The following is a 22,033-nucleotide window of genomic DNA, read 5'->3' on the forward strand; positions in this document are numbered from 1 at the left end:
CGACTGTGTGTAATCCTGTTCAGCTACTGATTGATTGATTGATTGATTGATTGTGTGTCTGCAGCACATTGTTTATTGCTTTCATTTTATGGATCAATGGTATCGTTAGTAAAATTCATGTTAAATTGCTTTTTTTAGGGGTTGTTTTTAAATGTCTTGGACGGATTAATCCGTTTTGCATTACTTTCTATGGGAAAGTGTGTCTTGGTTTTGGAACGCTTTGGTTTTGGAACGGACTTTCGGAACGGATTAAGTTTGAGAACCAAGGGACCACTATAAAAAAATAATATAAATAAAGTCGCCTGGAACCAGGCAATGCTTTCTCTTCTTCCTTGCCCCAAATGTGGAGCCCCTATGTCCAGAGGCAGTTTGCTGCTGAATACCAGTTGTTGGGCAGCAACGGTGCAAAAAGGTCCTTGCTTTCGTATCCTGCTTGCTGGCTTTCCAGAAGCACCGGGCTGCTCCCTATGGGAGGCAGGATACTGGGGAAGGCAAGCAGCAGCGTTTGAAATTAGCCAGGAGCCAGGCGCATTTTGCACCTGGCTTCCAACCACTTGTGACCAAGTGAAGATGCCTGAGTGCCAGGATTGTGCTGACATCTCCATCATCTTGGTACAAGGACGGGGTGAGCTCCCGTTGCTCGGTTCCTGCTCCTGCCAACCTAGCAGTTCGAAAGCACGTCAAAGTGCAAGTAGATAAATAGGTACCACTCCAGCGGGAAGGTAAACGGCGTTTCTGTGCGCTGCTCTGGTTCGCCAGAAGCGGCTTAGTCATGCTGGCCACATGACCCAGAAGCTGTACGCCGGCTCCCTTGGCCAATAATGCGAGATGAGCACTGCAAGCCCAGAGTTGGTCACGACTGGACCTAACGGTCAGGGGTCCCTTTACCTTTATCCTTTGGCGTAGGTTCTAAACCTCTTTTGAATGTTTTTAGACGCTTTTTTTTTATCTGTGTGGTTTTTTTTCATATATATTAAAAAATCAAAAGGAGAATGTTAATGTTTTCTTTTACATTTTTGTAAATTGCTTAGAGAGCAATGGTGCCCCAAGTTGGGGGGCACTGCCCCCTATGGGGAAGTGGGAATACCCAGGGTTGCACAAAGAGGCAAGGGGGGAGGCAGTGGAAGTGGGAGTGTTGGATATGTAAATGACTAGCGGACTTTGAAAAGCTGGTATCACTGGATCAAGTTCATCAATTTTGTTGAATTAATTGAATTAAACACTTTTAATTGGATTGTGAATAAATGTGCAATTCATTGTTGCTGTTTTGAATTGCTGTTATCTTCCTTAGTGAGTCATGCAAACCGCTATTCTGAATGATGCCTTTTATAGGGTAGGGGGCACGGGGGATGAGTTTATGGAACCAAGATGTAGTAGCCTGAGCAAGTTTGGGAACCAGTAGCTTAGAGGTACAGTGGAACCTCGGGTTAAGTACTTAATTCCTTCCGGAGGTCCGTTCTTAACCTGAAACTGTTCTTAACCTGAAGCACCACTTTAGCTAATGGGGCCTCCTGCTGCTTCCGCCCCACCGGAGCACGATTTCTGTTCTCATCCTGAAGCAAAGTTCTTAACCCGAGGTAATATTTCTGGGTTAGCGGAATCTGTAACCTGAAGCGTCTGTAACCTGAAGCGTATGTAAGCCGAGGTACCACTGTATTCTTGAAATCAAGTGGGATATAAATTTAGCTGAATAAAACGATTAAATAAAATTTCACTTTAGCATCTGTCCACTCGCCCTGATCCCGATTTCCCCGAAATGCAAGGTAAAATTGTAAAAAGCAGGCAGCACAAGGACCTCTTTGCACCTTGCCACAACCTGCAAACCCAGGGCTTCTGTTTAGGCATGCAAGCCAGACGCTACAGATGCAGAAATCCGCCACACGCTTTCGATCAAAGCGATGACAGTTAATAAGAACAGCCCCAGACGTCTGAAAATAAATCCAGCATAATCAAATGCTCGACGCCGCACGACTTATACAACTCAGGCCAAGAACGGAATAGCAACACATCGTTCTTCCGAGTGTCCTCAAGTCCTTCAAAGCTACCTCCTTCAAGCAGAGGCTTTGAGCAAAGCTATTACTCTGGCGGAGGCTGAACCTGGGCATCACAGCAAACTACGGGTTGGGCTAACCATACATAGCCTAGAACCTACACAATGGAGGTTCCAAGATCTACAACAGAGAAACTGGGGTTCAAAGATGCCCGCTTTGGCTTTCTGCGTGTGCAACAAATCACAATATAGTACAGCCTTTCACAACGTGGTTAGCACTGGATGAAGCTGTTGGGAACTGCAACCCAAAATATCTAGAGCATGGGTATGCAACTAAGGCCAGGCCCAATCGCCTTCTAAATCTGGCCCGTGGATGGTCTGGGAATCAGCATGTTTTTACATGAGTAGAATGTGTGCTTTTATTTAAAATTCATCCCTTGGTTACACTCATACCTCATGTTACATTTGCTTCATGATACGTTTTTTCAGGTTGCGTCCCGCGGCGACCTGGAAGAACCGGAAAGGGTTACTTCTGGGTTTTGCCGCTTGCGCATGCGCAGAGGCGCAAAATGACGTCACACACATGTGCAGAAGCGGCGAATCGCAACCGACACATGCGCAGATGCGCTGCTGCAGGTTGTGTTCTATTCATGTTGTGAGTGGGCCTCCGGAACGGATCCCGTTCGCGACCAGGGGTACCACTGTATTTGTGGAGCATAGGAATCCATTCATTCCCCCTCCCAAAAAATATAGTCCGGCTCCCCTCAAGGTCTGAGGGACAGTGGACCGGATCCCTGCTAAAAACGTTTGCTGACCCCTGATCTAGAGGGTGCTGGGTTGGAGAAGGCTGGTGTAGAATTGCTTTGGTTTTCCACCAGACTCGGGTAAGCGCAAAAGAGGAGGCTGGATCAGGCCCGTGGCCCATATAGTTCAGCATCCTGTTCTCACAGAGGGCAGCCAGTTGTGTGTGGGAAACCAGTGTTGCAGGAATTTATGTATAGGTTGGGGGGTGGGTTGCCCCTCCAGCAGACTTCATGCACATGCAGCCCACTACCAAAATCAGCACAATCACTTTTGTGACTTTAGCGATTTGTCCCCACAAAACACTTCTTTTTCCTCCTAAAAAGTAAGGGGAAATGTCTGTGCGTCTTATGGAGCGAATGCGTGGTCTCTGGAGCCGAATTGCCCAAGGGCAAAAAGCAGATTTTTATTTTTTTTTAGAAAGAGGGAAGTGGGTGTTGAAACAAAGCCGCTGAGCAGCTGATCAGCAAGCGATTGGGAGGAAGATAAGGGACTCTAGGGATAAAGGAGGCTGCCTGGGAGGGGACAGGTAAAAGCCCATGGATCCTCAGGACTTTTGCATTGGGTCACCCTGAATTCTCCATCAGATCACGTAGCATGTCCATGGCTACAGCCTGCACCAAAAAAACCACGCATCCATTCTTTCGTGGGGCCGCAATGGCGCAAAAACGTGGTTACAGAGCACAGATCCACATGGATCCTCAGGATTTTTGCACTGGGCTACCCCAAACTCACCGTCAAATCGCATATCATGTCTGTGACCACAGCATGAACCACAAAAATCATACATCCACTGTTCCGTTCAGAATATTTTTTTTCTTGGTTTCCTCCTCTAAAAACTAGGTGCGTCTTATGGTCAGGTGTGTCTTATGGAGCGAAAAATACGGTACTTCCTTTATGTGTCCTGAATCTTCTGATCTCTGGCTGATCCAAAGTGTGGATCACCAATCCAGAAATCTCGCCAAACCACATTGAAGCTTAAAGAGTTACGCTTTAGCAATGCAGCTGTTATGTTTAAATCAGTAACACCACGAGTTGCTTGGTTTTTTTTAAAAAATATTAATCAACTAATAAGTTGCCCCAAGCAGCAATATTCTTGTCCCAAAAACAGGAACCAAACACCATCTCCAAAGGTACATTATCCCTCCTCTCGCATATGGGAGGCGATGCCTCTGAGATGATGCTTCTACAAAACATAAAAGCTTCGTGTAAGAAAATGCATTCCGGCTTCATAAATATTGTTTTTATCCATATGCAAATTCAATTGCAAGATCAATTAAACAGACTTAAGACTCATGTGATTAAATCAATCAAAAACATTTTAAATAAGTTTGCAGCCCTGACAACTCAAATATACAATTAGGGGGGCGGGGAGCAAAGGGAAAATATGCCACCTAAGTCACTTGTTTTAAAAGTCCAGAAGGAAGCATTTGACAACAGAATGCTCACAGACTGACAAGGCCAATATTTTGGGTCCTGTGCTCCCTTGAAGGAAATAATCCACTTACTCGAGGGCTGGGTGTTGGTCTTTGTCCTTTCCTAGTTTCGTCTGAAAACCCATGTCAGGCAGTGGCAACGTCAAGTGCTGGAATTATGGTGCTAGAGGAGACTCTTGAGAGTCCCATGGACTGCAAGAAGATCAAACCTCTCCATTCTGAAGGAAATCAGCCCTGAGTGCTCACTGGAAGGACAGATCCTGAAGCTGAGGCTCCAAGACTTTGGCCACCTCATGAGAAGAGAAGACTCACTGGAAAAGAACCTGATGTTGGGAAAGATGGAGGGCACCAGGAGAAGGGGACGACAGAGGACGAGATGGTGGGACAGTGTTCTTGAAGCTACCAGCATGAGTTTGGCCAAACTGCGGGAGGCAGTGGAAGACAGGAGTGCCTGGCGTGCTCTGGTCCATGGGGCCACGAAGAGTTGGACACGACTAAACAACAACAGTTTCGTCTGAAAATCTGTGCCGTAAAGTGCGGACCAATCTGGGGGTCTCCAGCAGGCAGTTTCTCAGAGCTTGCCCCCTGCAGACTTCTGACGCTGCTGGCGGCATGGAGGGAGACGGGAAGGAAGAGACAGGAAGTGGCAAAGCAGTTGGCACAAGGCGGAACAGAACTGGGTAGGAAGAGATACAGGGCCAGGGCAAAACTGACTTTCCGCCCAAAGCCGGCCGACACTCAGGGGCAGAGAACGTGTTGCATGCAGAAGGCCTCGGTTTCCATTCCCAAGTAAGGGCTTAAACGTGCCCCGTCTGAAACCCAGGAGAGCTGCTGCCAGCCCGTGCAGGCAATGCTGAGCCACAGGGGCCAACGCTCTGACTCAGTATAACACAGTTTCTTATGCTCCCTGGACAAAAGGGTTTTGCTTTTCCGCTCTCCTCCTGCATGGGCTTGGACAGAGAAAAGAAAAAGGATTGCCATCACCGCTGAAGGTGATGCCTGCATGTTCTTCAAGGGGACCTTTGGGCACGGAGCGAGGTCACCTTGAGAGCCGCTGTCATTGTCGAATTGGAAGGGACCATGGCGGTCATCTAGTCCAACCCCCTGCAATGCAGGAATCTTACACCCAACGTGGGACTAGAACCCACAACCTCAGGGTTTCTCATGCTCTACCGACTTGGTGGTTGGCCAAGGGGCAAGGCTGCAGCCCGCCACCTCCTGGGAACTCCTCCCAAAGAGGGGCTGAGCTGAGATGCCACTGCCAAACGGCGGCAGGAAAGGCTGACTGACTGGTCAGCGGTGGCCCCAGTGCTCTGGCCAGTGCCATCGCTGTCCACACAGAAGCAATAATAATAATAATAATAATAATAATAATAATAATAATAATAATAATTTATACCCCCCCCCCCCATCTGGCTGGGCTTCCCCAGCCACTCTGGGCGGCTTCCAAAAAAATATTAAAATACTGCAATACATCAAACACTAAAAGCTTCCCTAAACAGGGCTGCCTTCAGATGTCTTCTAAAAGTCTGGTAGTTGTTCTTCTCTTTGACATCTGGTAGGAGGGCGTTCCACAAGGAGGGTGCCACTACCGAGAAGGCCCTCTGCCTGGTTCCCTGTAACTTGGCTTCTCGCAGTGAGGGAACCGCCGGAAGGCCCTCAGAGCTGGACCTCAGTGTCTGGGTAGAACAATGGGGGTGGAGACGCTCCTTCAGATATACTGGACCAAGAGGCCAAGAGGCTGGATCCTGCCACCAGGCAGACGTTTTATGCAACTCATACTGCACTTCCAAAGGGCAGGGGAGAAGGAGAGCTTGAATACAGGGGTTAGGTAAAAAAAAATCTTACCTACTTGGCGTAAGAACATCAGAAGAGGCTGCTGGATTAGGCCAATAGCCCATTTGGTCCAGCGTCCTGTCCTTACAGTAGCCAACCAGATGCCCATTATGGGAAACCCGCAAGCAAGACCCAAACACAAGAACGACTCTTTGATTTTAAGCAACTGATATTCAGAAGTGCTGCTGCCTCCAGCTGTGGCTACTAGCCTTCAATAGCCCCGGATTTGTCTGTTTCATGCAGAATATTTTTTGGGCTTCCTTATCCTTTTCCTCGCCCCAAATGCGGAAACCCTAGGAATAATGATAGTCCTACCCCCCCCAAAAAAAAATTCTAAATAAATCAAGACTCCAACAGAAACAGCATGCATTATGCATTTCAGAGCAGGGAAGGTTGTGCAGATCTGACAGATTATGAATCAGCAGTTTGCCAATTCTTTCTCCTCCGGGAACTCTGTTCCCTTTGCTCGATCATCCGATTGGCCCCCACCCCCCACACATATCTGCTCAAAAGCTCCTTTTTTGCAGAGGATTCTGGGATGTTGTCTAGGGCACGTTCCCAGGCGGAAACCATGCAACCAAGTTTTCACCCCTGCTCCCAGCCAAATGGAGAGCTCTGCACACACACACACAGAGGGTTCGATTTCTGGCATTCCCACTTAAAAAGATTGGGGAGCAAATGGTAGGAAAGAGAGCTGTCGATTCATAGGCTTGAAGAGCTGGAAGGGTTTGGTATGTATAGTATAGGTAGGTATAATATAGAGTAATGTAGGTATCCTTTGTGTTATGAAAATAAGGTATTGTGTTGTGTATACATGTACTGTGTAGATGTAAATGTATGTGTTCTATATGTTAATAAAATATTTTAATAAGTCTTAAAAGTAAAATAAAAAATAAAAAATGAAGAGTTGTAAGGGACCCCAAGAATTATCTAGTCCAACCCCCGCAATGCAGGAATCTCAACACGTGGGCCCCCATCCAATTTGAAAACCATACCGGACCCTGCTTAGCTTTGCAAACGGGCTAGCAGTTTTATTGTTATTTGACCAGGGCCCAAAAAGGCACTTCCAAGCCAAGGACTGGGCTATGCCGATCAACGTATTAAGGGTGAGAAAGAAGGGTGAGAAGCGGACACGGAGCAATGGTTCCAAAATACAAGAAAGAAGATTCCACCTAAACATTAGGAAGAACTTCCTGACAGTAAGAGCTGTTTGACAGTGGAATTTGCTGCCAAGGAGTGTGGTGGAGTCTCCTTCTTTGGAGGTCTTTAAGCAGAGGCTTGACAACCATATGTCAGGAGTGCTCTGATGGTGTTTCCTGCTTGGCAGGGGGTTGGACTCGATGGCCCTTGTGGTCTCTTCCAACTCTATGATTCTATGATTCTAAGAAAAATAAAGGAGGTGGACCTTTTGATTTCCTTTGCACCATCAGTCATTTTGTCTCTTTCCCTTGTTATTACCAGGAAAGATCATCAAGGCAAACTCTTGCATAAGGGACAACTGAACGTCCACACAACTAGGCAAGCCAGTGGTCCCAACTGCTGGAAGTGTGTGGACCACAGAGCGCCCCCTTCAGGCACAAAAAGGGACAACAATGCGCAACACTGGTCCCTGCGATTGGCAGGCCGCGTTAAGTATTTGCCTTCATACCCCCCAGCCCTCAATCCTGCTCCAGCCTTGAGCCCCCCACTCCAGGTATTTGGAGGGACCCCACAAATATGTGGTTTGGAAGCTGCACGGTCAGGGGAAAAACAATGCTGTCCAGGGTTGTAAAGACTGCACAGAGAATAATTGGGTGCATTCTTCCCACCTTGGATCAAATCTACGCTTCCAGGTGCCATAAGAAAGCTGCAGAGATGGCGCAGGATAGTGCGCACCCCGGAAATGATCTCTTTCAGCTTCTGCCTTCTGGAAGAAGGTGCAGGGTTATAAAGACTAGGACTGGCCGCCTGAGAAACAGTTTCTATCCAAATGTGATTTTGGTTTTAAACGCAGTGTAAGGTAGTTTCTGGGACGCGGGTGGGGCTGTGGGTTAAACCACAGAGCCTAGGACTTGCCGATCAGAAGGTCGGCAGTTCAAATCCCCGCAACGGGGTGAGCTCCCGTTGCTCAGTCCCAGCTCCTGCCAACCTAGCATTTCGAAAGCACGTCAAAGTGCAAGTAGATAAATAGGTACCGCTCCGGTGGGAAGGTAAACGGCATTTCCGTGTGCTGCTCTGGTTCCCCAGAAGCTGCTTAGTCATGCTGGCCACATGACCCGGAAGCTGTACGCCGGCTCCCTTGGCCAATAAAGCGAGATGAGCACCGCAACCCCAGAGTCGGCCACGACTGGAGCTAATGGTCAGGGGTCCCTTTACCTTTACCTTTAAGGTAGTTTCTATGGGAGCATATTGTATTTAATTATGGGGTATCAGAGTTTTTAGGGTTGGGGTTTTTGAATGTCTTATGTACATTTTTTCAATTTGGTTGTTCTGTATGGGGCAATGACAATAAAGATTATCCTATCATATCGACTTCCATGGGGTTCAGCCCTGACCAAAAGAGTGGGAGAGTAAAAGACAGGCAAGAGTAAATCGACATACCAAGTCCAACTTTGGCACCAAGCTTCTAGTCGGTACCAAACATCTATGGCACACTTTTGCAAACCTTTCTGAACCAGTGGACACATTCTGAATTTTGAGTGAGTGCTGTGGGAACCACATGCAAAGCGACTGCCATCGGCACAGGGCATAGCACAAAACGACTGCCTTGAAGGGCACGGTATAACAGAAAATTCTGGGCACCACAGTTCAAGAAGGACCCTGACAAACTGGAAAGTGTCCAGAGAGGGCAGCCAAAATGGTCAAAGGCCTGGAAACGATGCCTTATGAGGAACGGCTAAGGGAGCTGGGCATGTTTAGCCTGGAGAAGAGGAGGTTAAGGGGTGATATGATAGCCATGTTCAAATATATAAAAGGATGTCACATAGAGGAGGGAGAAAGGTTGTTTTCTGCTGCTCCAGAGAAGCGGACACGGAGCAATGGATCCAAACTACAAGAAAGAAGATTCCACCTAAACATTAGGAAGAACTTCCTGACAGTAAGAGCTGTTCGACAGTGGAATTTGCTGCCAAGGAGTGTGGTGGAGTCTCCCTCTTTGGAGGTCTTTAAGCAGAGGCTTGACAGCCATATGTCAGGAGTGCTCTGATGGTGTTTCCTGCTTGGCAGGGGGTTGGACTCGATGGCCCTTGTGGTCTCTTCCAACTCTAGATTCTATGAAAATTAAGAGAGAGTACAGCCATGGATAATTTTCCCCATAATCGTATTTCCATTCTGGAAAAAGGTTTAACTTGCTGAATTTCTCAAATAACCTTTGTAAAAACAAACAAACCAGAAGCTTTTCTTTTGGGTATTATACCTAAATTGTATGGAAATTTAAGAATGCTACTTGCCCCAAAATGGAAAGAAGTCCCAGCAAAGGAAGAATGGATACAAAAACTTATGGAATATGAAGAAATGGGAAAAACGTACTGGAAGAATAAGAATCAAGAGAACAAAGTTCTTATAAAAGAATGGAAATGGTTTATTGAACTTTTACAAATCAATTGCAAACAGATAAAAACACGGGCAGGATTATTGTAATAACTTGCAGTATATATTTAGAGTAGATAATTAAATGAGCAAATTAAATGATGTTGGACATGCAGAAGGTAATAAAAAATAAATTTAAAGAACAACAGAAAGAGGGGGAAGGAAGTCAAACTTTGAAATGTTAAAATTATTGTAAAATTAATGAAATGTATAAACTTGAAAAGTATAAATAAAAACTTTTTAAAAAGTCTACGTCAACCCTAAAGCAAAGTCTAAGCTGCCATCCTTTACCAACTTACCCGGAAGCCTCATTAAACACAAAGAGATCTATTTCTGAGTAGACATTTGTACTATAACTTAGCTATACAGTGAGGTTACTTTGTACTGTGAGTTAACTGGACAGCAGGAGACATGCCTCAGCTTAATTTCCGCATTTGCCTTTTGGTGAGAGGACAGGAAGCTCCTACAGCCAATCGGAAGCTGCGGAAATCCCATCTGACATCCAGCTTCCAAAAATCATTTGAAAACCAGAACACTCACTTCCAGGTTTTGATCATTCGGGAGCCAATTTGTTCGGGAGCCAAGGTGTTCCATATCCAAGGTACGACTATACCTTCTACAGACTGAAAGACGGCCCCGCGCTCTTCCTGTAACTGTCTGGCAAATACAGTGGATGCTCGGGTTGCGAACGTGATCCGTGCGGGACGCACATTCGCAGCCCGCAGCGTTCGCAACCCCTGTCTGCACATGCGCAAAGCACAATTTAGCGCTTCTGCACATGCGGGACCGCTGAAACCTGGAAGTAACCCGTTCCGGTACTTCTGGGTTTTGGCGGTCTGTAACCCAAGATACTGTGGGTAAAAGCCTCAGCGCCTAGGGCTTGCCGATCGAAAGGTCGGCGGTTTGAATCCCCGCGGCGGGGTGCGCTCCCGTTGCTCGGTCCCAGCGCGTGCCAACCTAGCAGTTTGAAAGCACCTCCGGGTGCAAGTAGATAAATAGGGACCGCTTACCGGCGGGAAGGTAAACGGCGTTTCCGTGTGCGGCGCTGGCCACGTGACCCGGAAGTGTCTTTGGACAGCGCTGGCCCCTGGCCTCTTGAGTGAGATGGGCGGACAACCCCAGAGTCTGGCAAGACTGGCCCGTACAGGCAGGGGTACCTTTACCTTTACCTTAACCCAAGATATGACTGTACCTTAATAACAGCAAACCAGGGGGCTGAGCCACGGCTTCTCCCCCTTTTCTCCTCTCTTAGACACATCATGCTTTTGAAACTGAACAGGGGGTTGAGCTTGTACTTACACGACTGGAAAGGTTCTCAGCATACTTTACATGGGGAGTGGAAGTCAGAGAGCCTCCGGGAGGTCTTCGGCATTAGTTACCATTCTGAAACAGATAAGCAAAAGAATTGAGGGAAAGCACAGGTTGACAAGACACAGGCGGAGAGATTAATTAATACAAAAGTGCATTCACAATTATTATCTCATACAACTGCAGAGCTGCCTTGAGATGTACGTGTCTATCCTATGCTCTTCCTGCCTCGAAACTCCCTTCTAATCAGGTGCAGCCAGAATTTCTCTCCTAAAAGATGGGACATCTTTCTTGACTACGAGTAAATATCTTAGGATGTAACATTTACTCTATTCTGCACTCAGACCCTTCAAGACCCTTCAAAGGCCTGGAAACGATGCCTTATGAGGAACGGCTAAGGGAGCTGGGCATGTTTAGCCTGGAGAAGAGGAGGTTATGGGGTGATATGATAGCCATGTTCAAATATATAAAAGGATGTCACATAGAGGAGGGAAAAAGGTTGTTTTCTGCTGCTCCAGAGAAGCGGACACGGAGCAATGGATCCAAACTACAAGAAAGAAGATTCCACCTAAACATTAGGAAGAACTTCCTGACAGTAAGAGCTGTTCGACAGTGGAATTTGCTGCCAAGGAGTGTGGTGGAGTCTCCCTCTTTGGAGGTCTTTAAGCAGAGGCTTGACAACCATAGGTCAGGAGTGCTCTGATGGTGTTTCCTGCTTGGCAGGGGGTTGGACTCGATGGCCCTTCTGGTCTCTTCCAACTCTATGATTCTATGATTCTATGAAGAAAGGGTTAGAAATCAGCCAGGAGCCAGGCGCGTTTTGCGACTGGAACGGGTGCAATTGCGGCCACATAGGGATCTCTGGATGCCAGGATGGCGACTGGGGAAAGCAAAATGTCACTCAGAGAAGGATCTGAAAGGATCTGCTTGAAGCTTGAATTAAATTTATTCTAGATTGTTTTATTTGGTGTTTGAATGTAAACTGGGTCCCTTTCACCTCTACATTTCTGGGATTGGAACTCTATGAATGAGATCTGTTCTTTAAAATATAAAGAAGTACAGAAATGAAAACAATGAAAACAACATCCACTACTTAAAAAACAAACACAACAGCACCTAGACATTCCACTGTAGCAACATTAAACTAGGTTTAAGGTGTCATTTGGTGAGTAGATTATACATCTGAGTTTCTAACACCGCTAAAAACCCATAATTAACTAACGAACTATAAAACTAAGATACCACTTCCTCAGAAAGATGCATTGATATAGGAAACTTGAGCCAGCAATGTGATGCTTTGGCAATCAAAGCCAATACAATGGTACCTTGGTTGTTGAACTTAATCTGTTCCAGGGGTCCGTTCGACTCCTGAAACTGTTCGAAAACCAAGGTAACGACTTCCAATAGGCTGCAGGAGCTTCCTGAACTCAATTGAAAGCCACGGAAGCTGTGTCGGACGTTCGGCTCCCAAAGAACATTTGGAAACCGGAACACTTACTTCTGGGTTTTTGGGGTTTGGGAGCCAAAATGTACGCGTACCAAGGCATTCGAGAACCAAGGTACTACGTCGTTGCGTGTTGACAGTTTTGCACACTACAGATATGGGCAGATGAGGAAGGATTAGGGGGGAGAAGCTACGTGAATGATAAAATACAAGGGGCAAAAATCAGAAGGGAAGGGTGGAGGAATTGAACTCAACCAGCTTAAAGGAAAGAAGATTATGGAAGACCATTTTGACAGCTCTCGGTTGTCGTTTCGGGTTTAAAGAATGGCACAGAGAACAGCAGGGAACAGCGGCTGATCTGATCCCATGAAAAGCTAACACAGAATGTATTTAAGATTCATGTTAAATATTTGTCAAAGGCTCCTAACCTTTGGGGGAATTCAACCACGAGAAAACAGACTCAGGAATCACCTTTCCTGGAATGGTACCAAAAAAAAAAAAGCCAGCTAATGACTTTCAAGGATAGAATCATGTAGGTAGCCGTGTTGGTCTGACGCAGTAGAAATATAGATGTAGAGATAGATGATAGATAGATAGATAGATGATAGATAGATATAGATAGATGATAGATAGATAGATAGATAGATAGATAGATAGATAGATAGACAGATGATAGATAGATGATAGATAGATAGATAGATAGATAGATGATAGATAGATAGATAGATAGATAGATAGATAGATAGATAGATGATAGATAGATAGATGATAGATAGATGATAGATATAGATAGACAGATAGATAGATAGATAGATAGATATAGATAGATAGATATAGATAGATATAGATAGATAGATAGATAGATAGATAGATGATAGATGATAGATAGATAGATAGATAGATAGATAGATAGATAGATAGATGATAGATAGATAGATAGATAGATAGATAATGTCCAATAGCACCTTAGAGACCAACTAAGCTTGTTCTTGGTATGAGCTTTCGTGTGCATGGACACTTCTTCAGAAATCTGAACAAGTGTGCATACACAAGAAAGTTCATACCAAGAACAAACTTAGTTGGTCTCTAAGGTGCTACTGGACTATCTATCTATCTATCTATCTATCCTTTCAGCTAGGAATGGACCAGCTTATCCATTTCAAGTTCTGTCAGTTCCCCCATGTTAAGTTCAGTTTGTCACATTTTAGTTTGCAATCGCCGTAATTTTCGCTCCATAAGACGCACCTGACCATAAGACGCACCTAGTTTTTAGAGGAGGAAAACAAGGGGAAAAAATACTCTGAACAAAGCAGTGGGTGCGTGATTTTTGTGGTGCAGGCTGTAGTGATGCTGTGTGATCTGATGGTGAATTTGGGGTGACCCAAAGCAAAAATCCTGAGGATCCATGTGCTTTTACCTCCCCGCTCCCAGGCAGCCTCCTTTATCTCTACCGTACCTTATCTCCCTCCCCGATCTCTTGCGGATTAGCAGGTTTGTTTCAACACCCACTTCCCTTTTTCAAAAAAAATATAATAAAAGCATGATCTGCTTTTCGCCCCTGGGCAATTCGGCTCCAGGGACCGCACATTCACTCCATAAGACGCACAGACATTTCCCCTTACATTTTAGGAAGAAAAAGTGTGTCTTATGGAGCGAAAAATACGGTAAATGAAATCACTATGGAAAACCATCACCGTTGCAGTTCTCCTGGCACAGGCATTCTGTATGCAATTTTGCCCAATGCACACTTCTTTTTTTGCAAGTAACGGCCCTTCGTGTAATGTACTTTGGGTACATTCCCACTAATATGTGCTTATTTTCCCATCCTTGGGATCTCTGTCGTTTTCCCCTAGGAACAAGGATGCATCTTTTCTTGTGGTGGGGTTGTCTGAGATCAGGTAGGAAGCAATGATGGCCACCAACGTGGATGCCTTTGAATAAGATCATTTGCAAAACAACAACAACAAACCTATGGTTACGTGGAACATACTCAATACACACACAAGACGTAACTGGCTGTACTTTTGAATATATAAGGTATACTATTCATTGTATCAATTTGTAGATTTCAACAGAAGTCTCATAAAGTTCAACGCAAAAAGCAGAAGAGTTCGGAATATTAGCAACCACTACTATGCTATAAGATCCACTATCCTGTAATATTACTTCCATCCTGTTCTACTGATGAAGCCTAGGATGGCGAAATAAAGCTAATATTCCAGAAATCCTTGTCTGAGACTGTGAACGGATTCTGTGGAACTGTAACAACCCTTCATGTGGATTATTGGACTCTATGAACAGACAGGCGGAATAGATACTTATACAGTGGTACCTCTGGATGCGAACGGGACCCGTTCCTGAGCCCCGTTCAAATCCTGTAGCGAATGCAACCCGCGTCTGCGTGGGTCGCGATTCGCCACTTCCGCGCAGGCGCGTGACGTCATTTTGAGCATCTGCGCATGCGCGAGCGGCAAAACCAGAAGTAACGTGCTTCATTACTTCCGGGTCGCCGCAGAGCGCAACCCGGAAATGCTCAACCCCATGCACATTTAACCCGAAGTATGACTACATGTATGGACCTTATGCATGAACTCTCACTTTCTTCTCACTTTTTTATGCCCATGGAGTTTTCTTGGCAATATACCAGAGTGGTTTGCCAGTTCCTTCTCCAGGTGGATGACATTTAGTCAAAACTCTTGGCTATGACGTGTCCATCTTGAGTGGCCCTGCACGGCATAGCTCATAGCTTCTCTGTTATTCAAGCCCCTTCTCCATAACAAGGCAGTGATCCATGAAGGGGCTACCAACTGTAAAAGAAGGTAAAGGACCCCTGACAGTTAAGTCCAGTCGCAAACGACTCTGGGGTTGCGGTGCTCATCTCGCTTTACTGGCTGACGTTTGTCCGCAGACAGTTTTTCCGGGTCATGTGGCCAGCAGGACTAAGCCGCTTCTGGAGAACCAGAGCGGCACACAGAAACGCCATTTACCTTCCCGCTGGAGCGGTACCTATTTATCTACTTGAACTGGTGTGCTTTCGAAATGCTAGGTTGGCAGGAGCAGGGACTGAGCAACGGGAGCTCACCCCGTCGTGGGGATTCGAACCGCCGACCTTCCGATCAGCAAGCTTTAGGCTCAGTGGTTTAGACTGGTTCCCAAAAAGATGTCTGGCTCCCAAAAATATGTCAAAGAGGGGAAGTGATCCTCAGGCTCAAAACAGTTCCCCACCCCTTGCGCTGAAAGAACATTGACACCACCAGATTTTGAAAAACAAACCCGAAATAGCGAAGTTCCAGGCCTTCGCCCTCCAGCTTCCTACCAGGGACCCAGGTCTCCCTGGCTTGCATTACCCAGCCAGAGCAATCGGTGTCATTAATCTCTATAACTAATGCAGAGGTTAAAGCTGACAAACCTTTGTCCTGTCTGCATTATTCATTAATGAAATTAACTTGTTAAGGGGATGGAGGGAGGGAGGGGGAGGAGGACAAGGGAAGGGAGCATCAGAGGCCAACAAAATAAAATAAAAAAATAAGGGGAGTTCCTCCATCTTTGGTGCAGTCAGCTCAAAGGCGGGAGGGGGGTGGGCAGAGAAATTACATATTAGTATGAAAATCGTGGCAGCAACTGTGGAACAGAACGAACAATCCAATCCCCAGCTTAAAAGCTGCACTAAAAGGCAGCTCAAATTTACAATGGATGAGCCTCCGTGGCAATCTGTTTTTCCGATATTAAAAATCTCATTTTCTCAGCGCCAAGGACAAGTGGATGCGTGAGGCATTGGAGTATCAACTCGGCATTTGTCTCATTTGACATTAAATCATTCTCATTTTCAGCTCGGATTTTCTAATATCTCCTTGGGAGCCACTTCAGTTTTCTTCATCTCTCTCTCTGGTTGCAATTAAGATGTTTGAGTACAGTCTACACTACCATCGCCACCCTCCTTCGCCAGCAATGCCGGCTCCCTTTAAGGAAGGGCTGCGTGCTTTTGAAGAAGCTTCACGGCAGGCAATAAAACCAACAGGTGCAGCCTAGCGTCATCTGTTGGATTTCTGCCTGTCGGGCAGAAGCGAATGTGCCCTGATCCCAACAGCTGGAAGTAGCAAGGGTGAAGAGGTTCAGGCTGATTACAATCAGAAAGGCGATTTAATTAAATAAGAATAATAATAATTGCATGGATCACTTACTAATTGTTATTTTTCTCCAAGGCTCTCATGAAGGGACCAGGCTGTGGATGCGAGTACTGCAGCTAAATCCAGACCTGGAGTGAGTCTTCTTCAGCTCAAGGTCCCAGAATTGTACGCTCTTGGAGGAAGAGACCTGTGCTATTGTATCCTGGAAAGTGTGATGTACAATGGTACCTCAGGTTAACTACATAATTCGTTCCCGAGATCCGTACTAAACCTGAAACTGTTCTTAACCTGAAGCACCACTTAAGCTAATGGGGCCTCCTGCTGCTGTCGCACCGCGGGAGCTCGATTTCTGTTCTCATCCTGAAGCAAAGTTCTTAACCTGAAGCACTATTTCTGGGTTAGCAGAGTCTGTAACCTGAAGCGTATGTAACCTGAGGCCTCAGGTTACATACGCTTCAGGTTACATACGCTTCAGGTTACAGACTCCGCTAACTCAAAAATAGTGCTTCAGGTTAAAAACTTTGCTTCAGGATGAGAACAGAAATTGTGCTCCGGGGGTGCAGCAGCAGGAGGAGGCCCATTAGCTAAAGTGGTGCTTCAGGTTAAGAACAGTTTCAGGTTAAGTACGGACCTCCGGAACGAATTAAGTACTTAACCGGAGTACCACTGTACTTTGGTGGTGCTATTTAAATAAATGTACTAAAATGGGGGAGATGACATGGTGACCTTTCTGTCACAGCCCTCAGTGACCACCCCACCATCTTCCAGTTTCCAGCTGCCCAAGACTGCATCGCTAAGTATATCTAAAGGTAAAGGTAAAGGGACCCCTGACTGTTAGGTCCAGTCGTGGACGACTCTGGGGTTGCGGCGCTCATCTCGCTTTATTAGCCGAGGGAGCCGTCGTACAGCTTCTGGGTCATGTGGCCAGCATGACTAAGCCACTTCTGGCGAACCAGAGCAGCGCACGGAAACGCCGTTTACCTTCCTGCCGGAGCGGTACCTATTTATCTACTTGCACTTTGAAGTGCTTTCGAACTGCTAGGTTGGCAGGAGCAGGGACTAAGCAACGGGAGCTCACTCCGTTGCAGGGATTCGAACCACTGACCTTCTGATCGGCAAGTCCTAGGCTCTGTGGTTTAACCCACAGTGCCACCCATATATCTAGCAAAGAGCTTTTATAACACGGCACTATGAAGATGCTTCCAAACGTTCTCAAACTTTTTTTAAAAAAAATATTTTTTATTGATTTTTCCATGTATACTTCTTCTAACAATATATCTTTATTTTTTTGCCCTATTTCCACCCTCCTCCCCTGGACTTCCCTCATACTCCCGTTCTGCTTTATTTCCATATTGTTCACCCTGCGTATTGTTTTCCCCAAATTTTCCCAATACATATAGTCTTTATTTTTTGTTGTATACAGTTGTATATTGTCTCCCTGCTTATTTAACTTATATGCAGAATTCATCATGCGAAAGGCTGGGCTGGATGAATCCCAAGTCGGAATTAAGATTGCCGGAAGAAATATCAACAACCTCAGATATGCAGATGACACAACCTTGATAGCAGAAAGTGAGGAGGAATTAAAGAACCTTTTAATGAGGGTGAAAGAGGAGAGCGCAAAATATGGTCTGAAGCTCAACATCAAAAAAACGAAGATCATGGCCACTGGGCCCATCACCTCCTGGCAAATAGAAGGGGAAGAAATGGAGGCAGTGAGAGATTTTACTTTCTTGGGCTCCATGATCACTGCAGATGGTGACAGCAGTTATGAAATTAAAAGATGCCTGCTCCTTGGGAGAAAGGCGATGGAAAACCTAGACAGCATCTTAAAAAGCAGAGACATCACCTTGCCAACAAAGGTCCGTATAGTTAAAGCCATGGTTTTCCCTGCAGTGGTGTGTGGAAGTGAGAGCTGGACCATCAAGAAGGCTGATCGCCGAAGAATGGATGCTTTTGAATTCTGGTGCTGGAGGAGACTCTTGAGAGTCCCATGGACTGCAAGAAGATCAAACCTGTCCATTCTGAAGGAAATCAGCCCTGAGTGCTCACTGGAAGGACAGATCCTGAAGCTGAGACTCCAATACTTTGGCCACCTCATGAGAAGAAAAGACTCCCTGGAAAAGACCCTGATGTTGGGAAAGATGGAGGGCACAAGGAGAAGGGGACGACAGAGGACGAGATGGTGGGACAGTATTCTCGAAGCTACCAGCATGAGTTTGACCAAACTGCGGGAGGCAGTGGAGGACAGAAGTGCCTGGCGTGCTCTGGTCCAGGGGGTCACAAAGAGTCGGACACGACTAAACGACTAAACAACAACACAGTTGCGATTGTTTCGTCAAACTCTGCCAATGAGTCCATTGCTTTACGTTGCCTCTTCATATATGTCGTACAGTAAATGGTTCCCATTCTCTTTTAAAGTCTTTCTTGTCCTTTACATGTGGTTTTTCTGTTAGTTTTGCCAGTTCTGCATACCGTATTCCATAAGAGTTTGAAGAAGAAGAGTTTGGATTTGATATCCCATTTTATCACTACCTGAAGGAGTCTCAAAGCGGCTAACATTCTCCTTTCTCTTCCTGCCCCACAACAAACACTCTGTGAGGTGAGTGAGGCTGAGAGACTTCAGAGAAGTGGGACTAGCCCAAGGTCACCCAGCAGCTGCATGTGGAGGAGCAGGGAATCGAACCCGGTTCCCCAGATTAAGAGACTACCGCTCTTATCCACTACACCACACTGGCTCTTCATAAGTTTCCCTTGCCATTGTTTTTTCGTTGGTATTTCTTCTCTCTTCCAAGTTTGTGCTAGTTTAATTCTTGCCGCTGTTTTTGCATACATAAATAATTTCCAATTTTCTTTTTTTTATATCGGTCTAAAATTCCTAGGAGGAATGCTTCTGGTCCAAACATTCTCAAACTTTCCATTCTTTTTCTTGCCACCTTTTGGCGAGCTGTGGCAATCGGATCCAGGGCAGCGCTGATCCAATGAAGGGATCACACAAGTTAACAGGATCACAGTGCTGCAGAGTTAGAAGGGACCACGAGGGTCATCTAGTCCAACCCCTCGCAACGCAGGAATCTTCCGCCCAACAAGGGGTTGAACCCATGATTTAAAGTCTCAAGCTCTTCCGAATGAGCTATCCGGCATTATGAACACCCAGTTCAACGACCTGCTACGGTATATGCCATTTTCATTTTTTAAAGGAAGGAAGGAAGGAAGGAAGGAAGGAAGGAAGGAAGGAAAGAAGGAAGGAAGGAAGTTTGTATCTCAATGCTACATAAAAACTGGTGGATGTTGGCAGCTGAGAAGCTAGAAAACATGCTAAGCTGAATTTCTGAATTGGCCCACCCTTGGGAGAAGGCAAAACAGAATTTCACAAAAATATTGCAAATTTCTCACTATTAGAATCAGTTGTCATTGTTGTTTGGAAACAACACAAACGGCATGTTTAACCGGCCTGTATATACACGCCAACATGCCTATGAAATCAATTAAATAAATACATCTTGTACAGCTTTACAAATTGAAACAAAATAAGCAAATTGCAATGGTTTTGCATCAATGTATAAACAGAACAGAATTTATTTATTTCGTCCATTTTTACCCTGTTGGCATTCATATATGAACCAGTGGATCATGCCCTCTTGGCAGCCCATAATAACAACCACCACCACCAAATGCCACACCAGCGCCAAATCAGTATAAAACCAGCACAAGATCAATAAAAATAGCTCTAAAACCCAGCATGTGGTGGCAAGGGGAAACTATAGTTTGAAGAACTAATTTAAAATTTAATTTTAATTTAATTTAAAATTTAAATTTAAAAGGTGTGGGAGAGCATAGAATCATAGAACTGTAGCGTTGAAAGCGTCCCAACTCCTTGCAATGCAAGAAAATGCAGCTGTCCCACTAGGGGATCGAACCTGCAACCTTGGCGTTACCAACACCATGTTCTAAACAAAGGAACTCTACAGGGAATGAAAGGGCAAATACCTCCGGAGAGACCATTCCCAGAGTTGAGCACCACCATTTCCAAAAAAGCCTTTCTCCCACTAAGCCACCTGCCAACCACAACCTGGATGTCAGGAAACTGCCATCGGAGCCAGAGGCGGAGGGAAGGCTCCAGAGGGATGCCGGAGAGGGTCCCAGTAGGGAGAGAGGCAGCCCATCTGCTGGGGAAGGAAATCAGCGTAACACCAGTGGAGAAGGGGGGCAGATGGGGGAATGGGAGAGGAGGCTCCAGGACTCTTCACCGGAGACCAGCGGGGAGAGCACGGGTCCTCCGCTGCCCACACCCTCCCTGCGCAGAAGACTTCCGCGCAGGGAGAGTAGGAGGAGACTTGGCGTCAAAGAACTTCTTTGCTGGAAGAAGTTCAAGAAACGCCCACTGACGGATTCTGCCAGCGACTGAGACAGCCACAAAGTGAAGGGCTGTCCAGACAGAAAGGGTTCACCCAGGTAACCCAGCCAGGTGTGGCGGCAACTTACGCACGAGCAACCCCTAGAACCATTACACTGGAGATAGGCCTCCAATTAAGATATTAAGTTGTGGACAAGTATACATGAAAGGAGGCTGGAATTACCCTTTAAAAGCACTAAATAATTTGGGTCCAGGATGCCTGATGGAAGGCTTCTTTGCATATATATCTGTCTAGACCTTATATCTGTCTATCTTAAGGCCCATGGCCTAGGACCCCCGTACCTACGGGACCGCCTCTCCTGGTATGCCCCGCGGAGGACCTTAAGGTCCACAAATGACAACATTTTGGAGGTCCCAAGTTGCAAGGTGGTTAGATTGGTCTCAACCATGGCCAGGGCCTTTGCAGTAGTGGCCCCGACTTGGTGGAACGCTCTATCACAAGAGACTAGAGCCCTGCAGGACTTGACATCTTTCCGCAGGGCCTGCAAGACAGAGCTGTTCTGCCTGGCCTTTGGTTTGGACTCAGCCTGACCCTTACGTTTCCCTCCCCTTATGGTTTTGATTTATGGGCTACTATTAAAATGAGGTTGCATTTTAACCTGTATTTTAATAAACTGTTTTTGGTTTGTTTTTTATTTGTTTGTTCCCCCTATGATGTTTTATTGTAATTTTATTGGCGTTAGCTGCCCTGAGCCCGGTTCTGGCCGGGGAGGGCGGGGTATAAATAAAAAATTATTATTACTACAGTGGTACCTCGGGTTACATACACTTCAGGTTAGAGACTCCGCTAACCCAGAAATAGTACCTCGGGTTAAGAACTTTGCTTCAGGATAAGAGCAGAAATTGTGCTCCATGTGCTCCGGTGGCGCGGCAGGATGCCCCATTAGCTAAAGTGGTGCTTCAGGTTAAGAACAGTTCCAGGTTAAGAACAGACCTCCGGAATGAATTAAGTTCTTAACCTCGGGTTACATCCGCTTCAGGTTGCGTTTTTTTGGGATACGGACCGCCGAAACCTGGAAGTACCGGAACGGGATACTTCCGGGTTTTGGCGGTCGCGCATGCGCAGGAGTGCTAAATTGCGCTTTGCACATAAGTGCCGAATAGCAA

The 22,033-nt window shown here is 46.0% G+C and overlaps 1 protein-coding gene and 1 long non-coding RNA gene across 9 annotated transcripts in view; both read right to left on the minus strand.

Annotated features, from left to right (window-relative positions):
* The window catches only part of LOC310842216, a 554,664-nt gene that overhangs the window by 311,652 nt on the left and 220,979 nt on the right, over positions 1–22,033 (minus strand). The window lies entirely within an intron of this gene.
* The window catches only part of HMBOX1 (homeobox containing 1), a 132,908-nt gene that overhangs the window by 59,633 nt on the left and 51,242 nt on the right, over positions 1–22,033 (minus strand). For all 8 annotated transcript variants that reach the window (XM_083733612.1, XM_083733607.1, XM_083733609.1 and 5 more), the window contains exon 2: positions 10,930–11,013. In XM_083733612.1, the coding sequence (XP_083589738.1) occupies positions 10,930–10,952 (23 nt within the window). In that variant the 5' untranslated portion in view covers positions 10,953–11,013. The remainder of the gene's footprint in view (positions 1–10,929; positions 11,014–22,033) is intronic.

The sequence above is a fragment of the Podarcis gaigeae genome (assembly GCF_964106915.1).
Source record: "Podarcis gaigeae genome assembly, chromosome: 3".
In the NCBI taxonomy this organism is placed as follows: Eukaryota; Metazoa; Chordata; class Lepidosauria; order Squamata; family Lacertidae; genus Podarcis; species Podarcis gaigeae.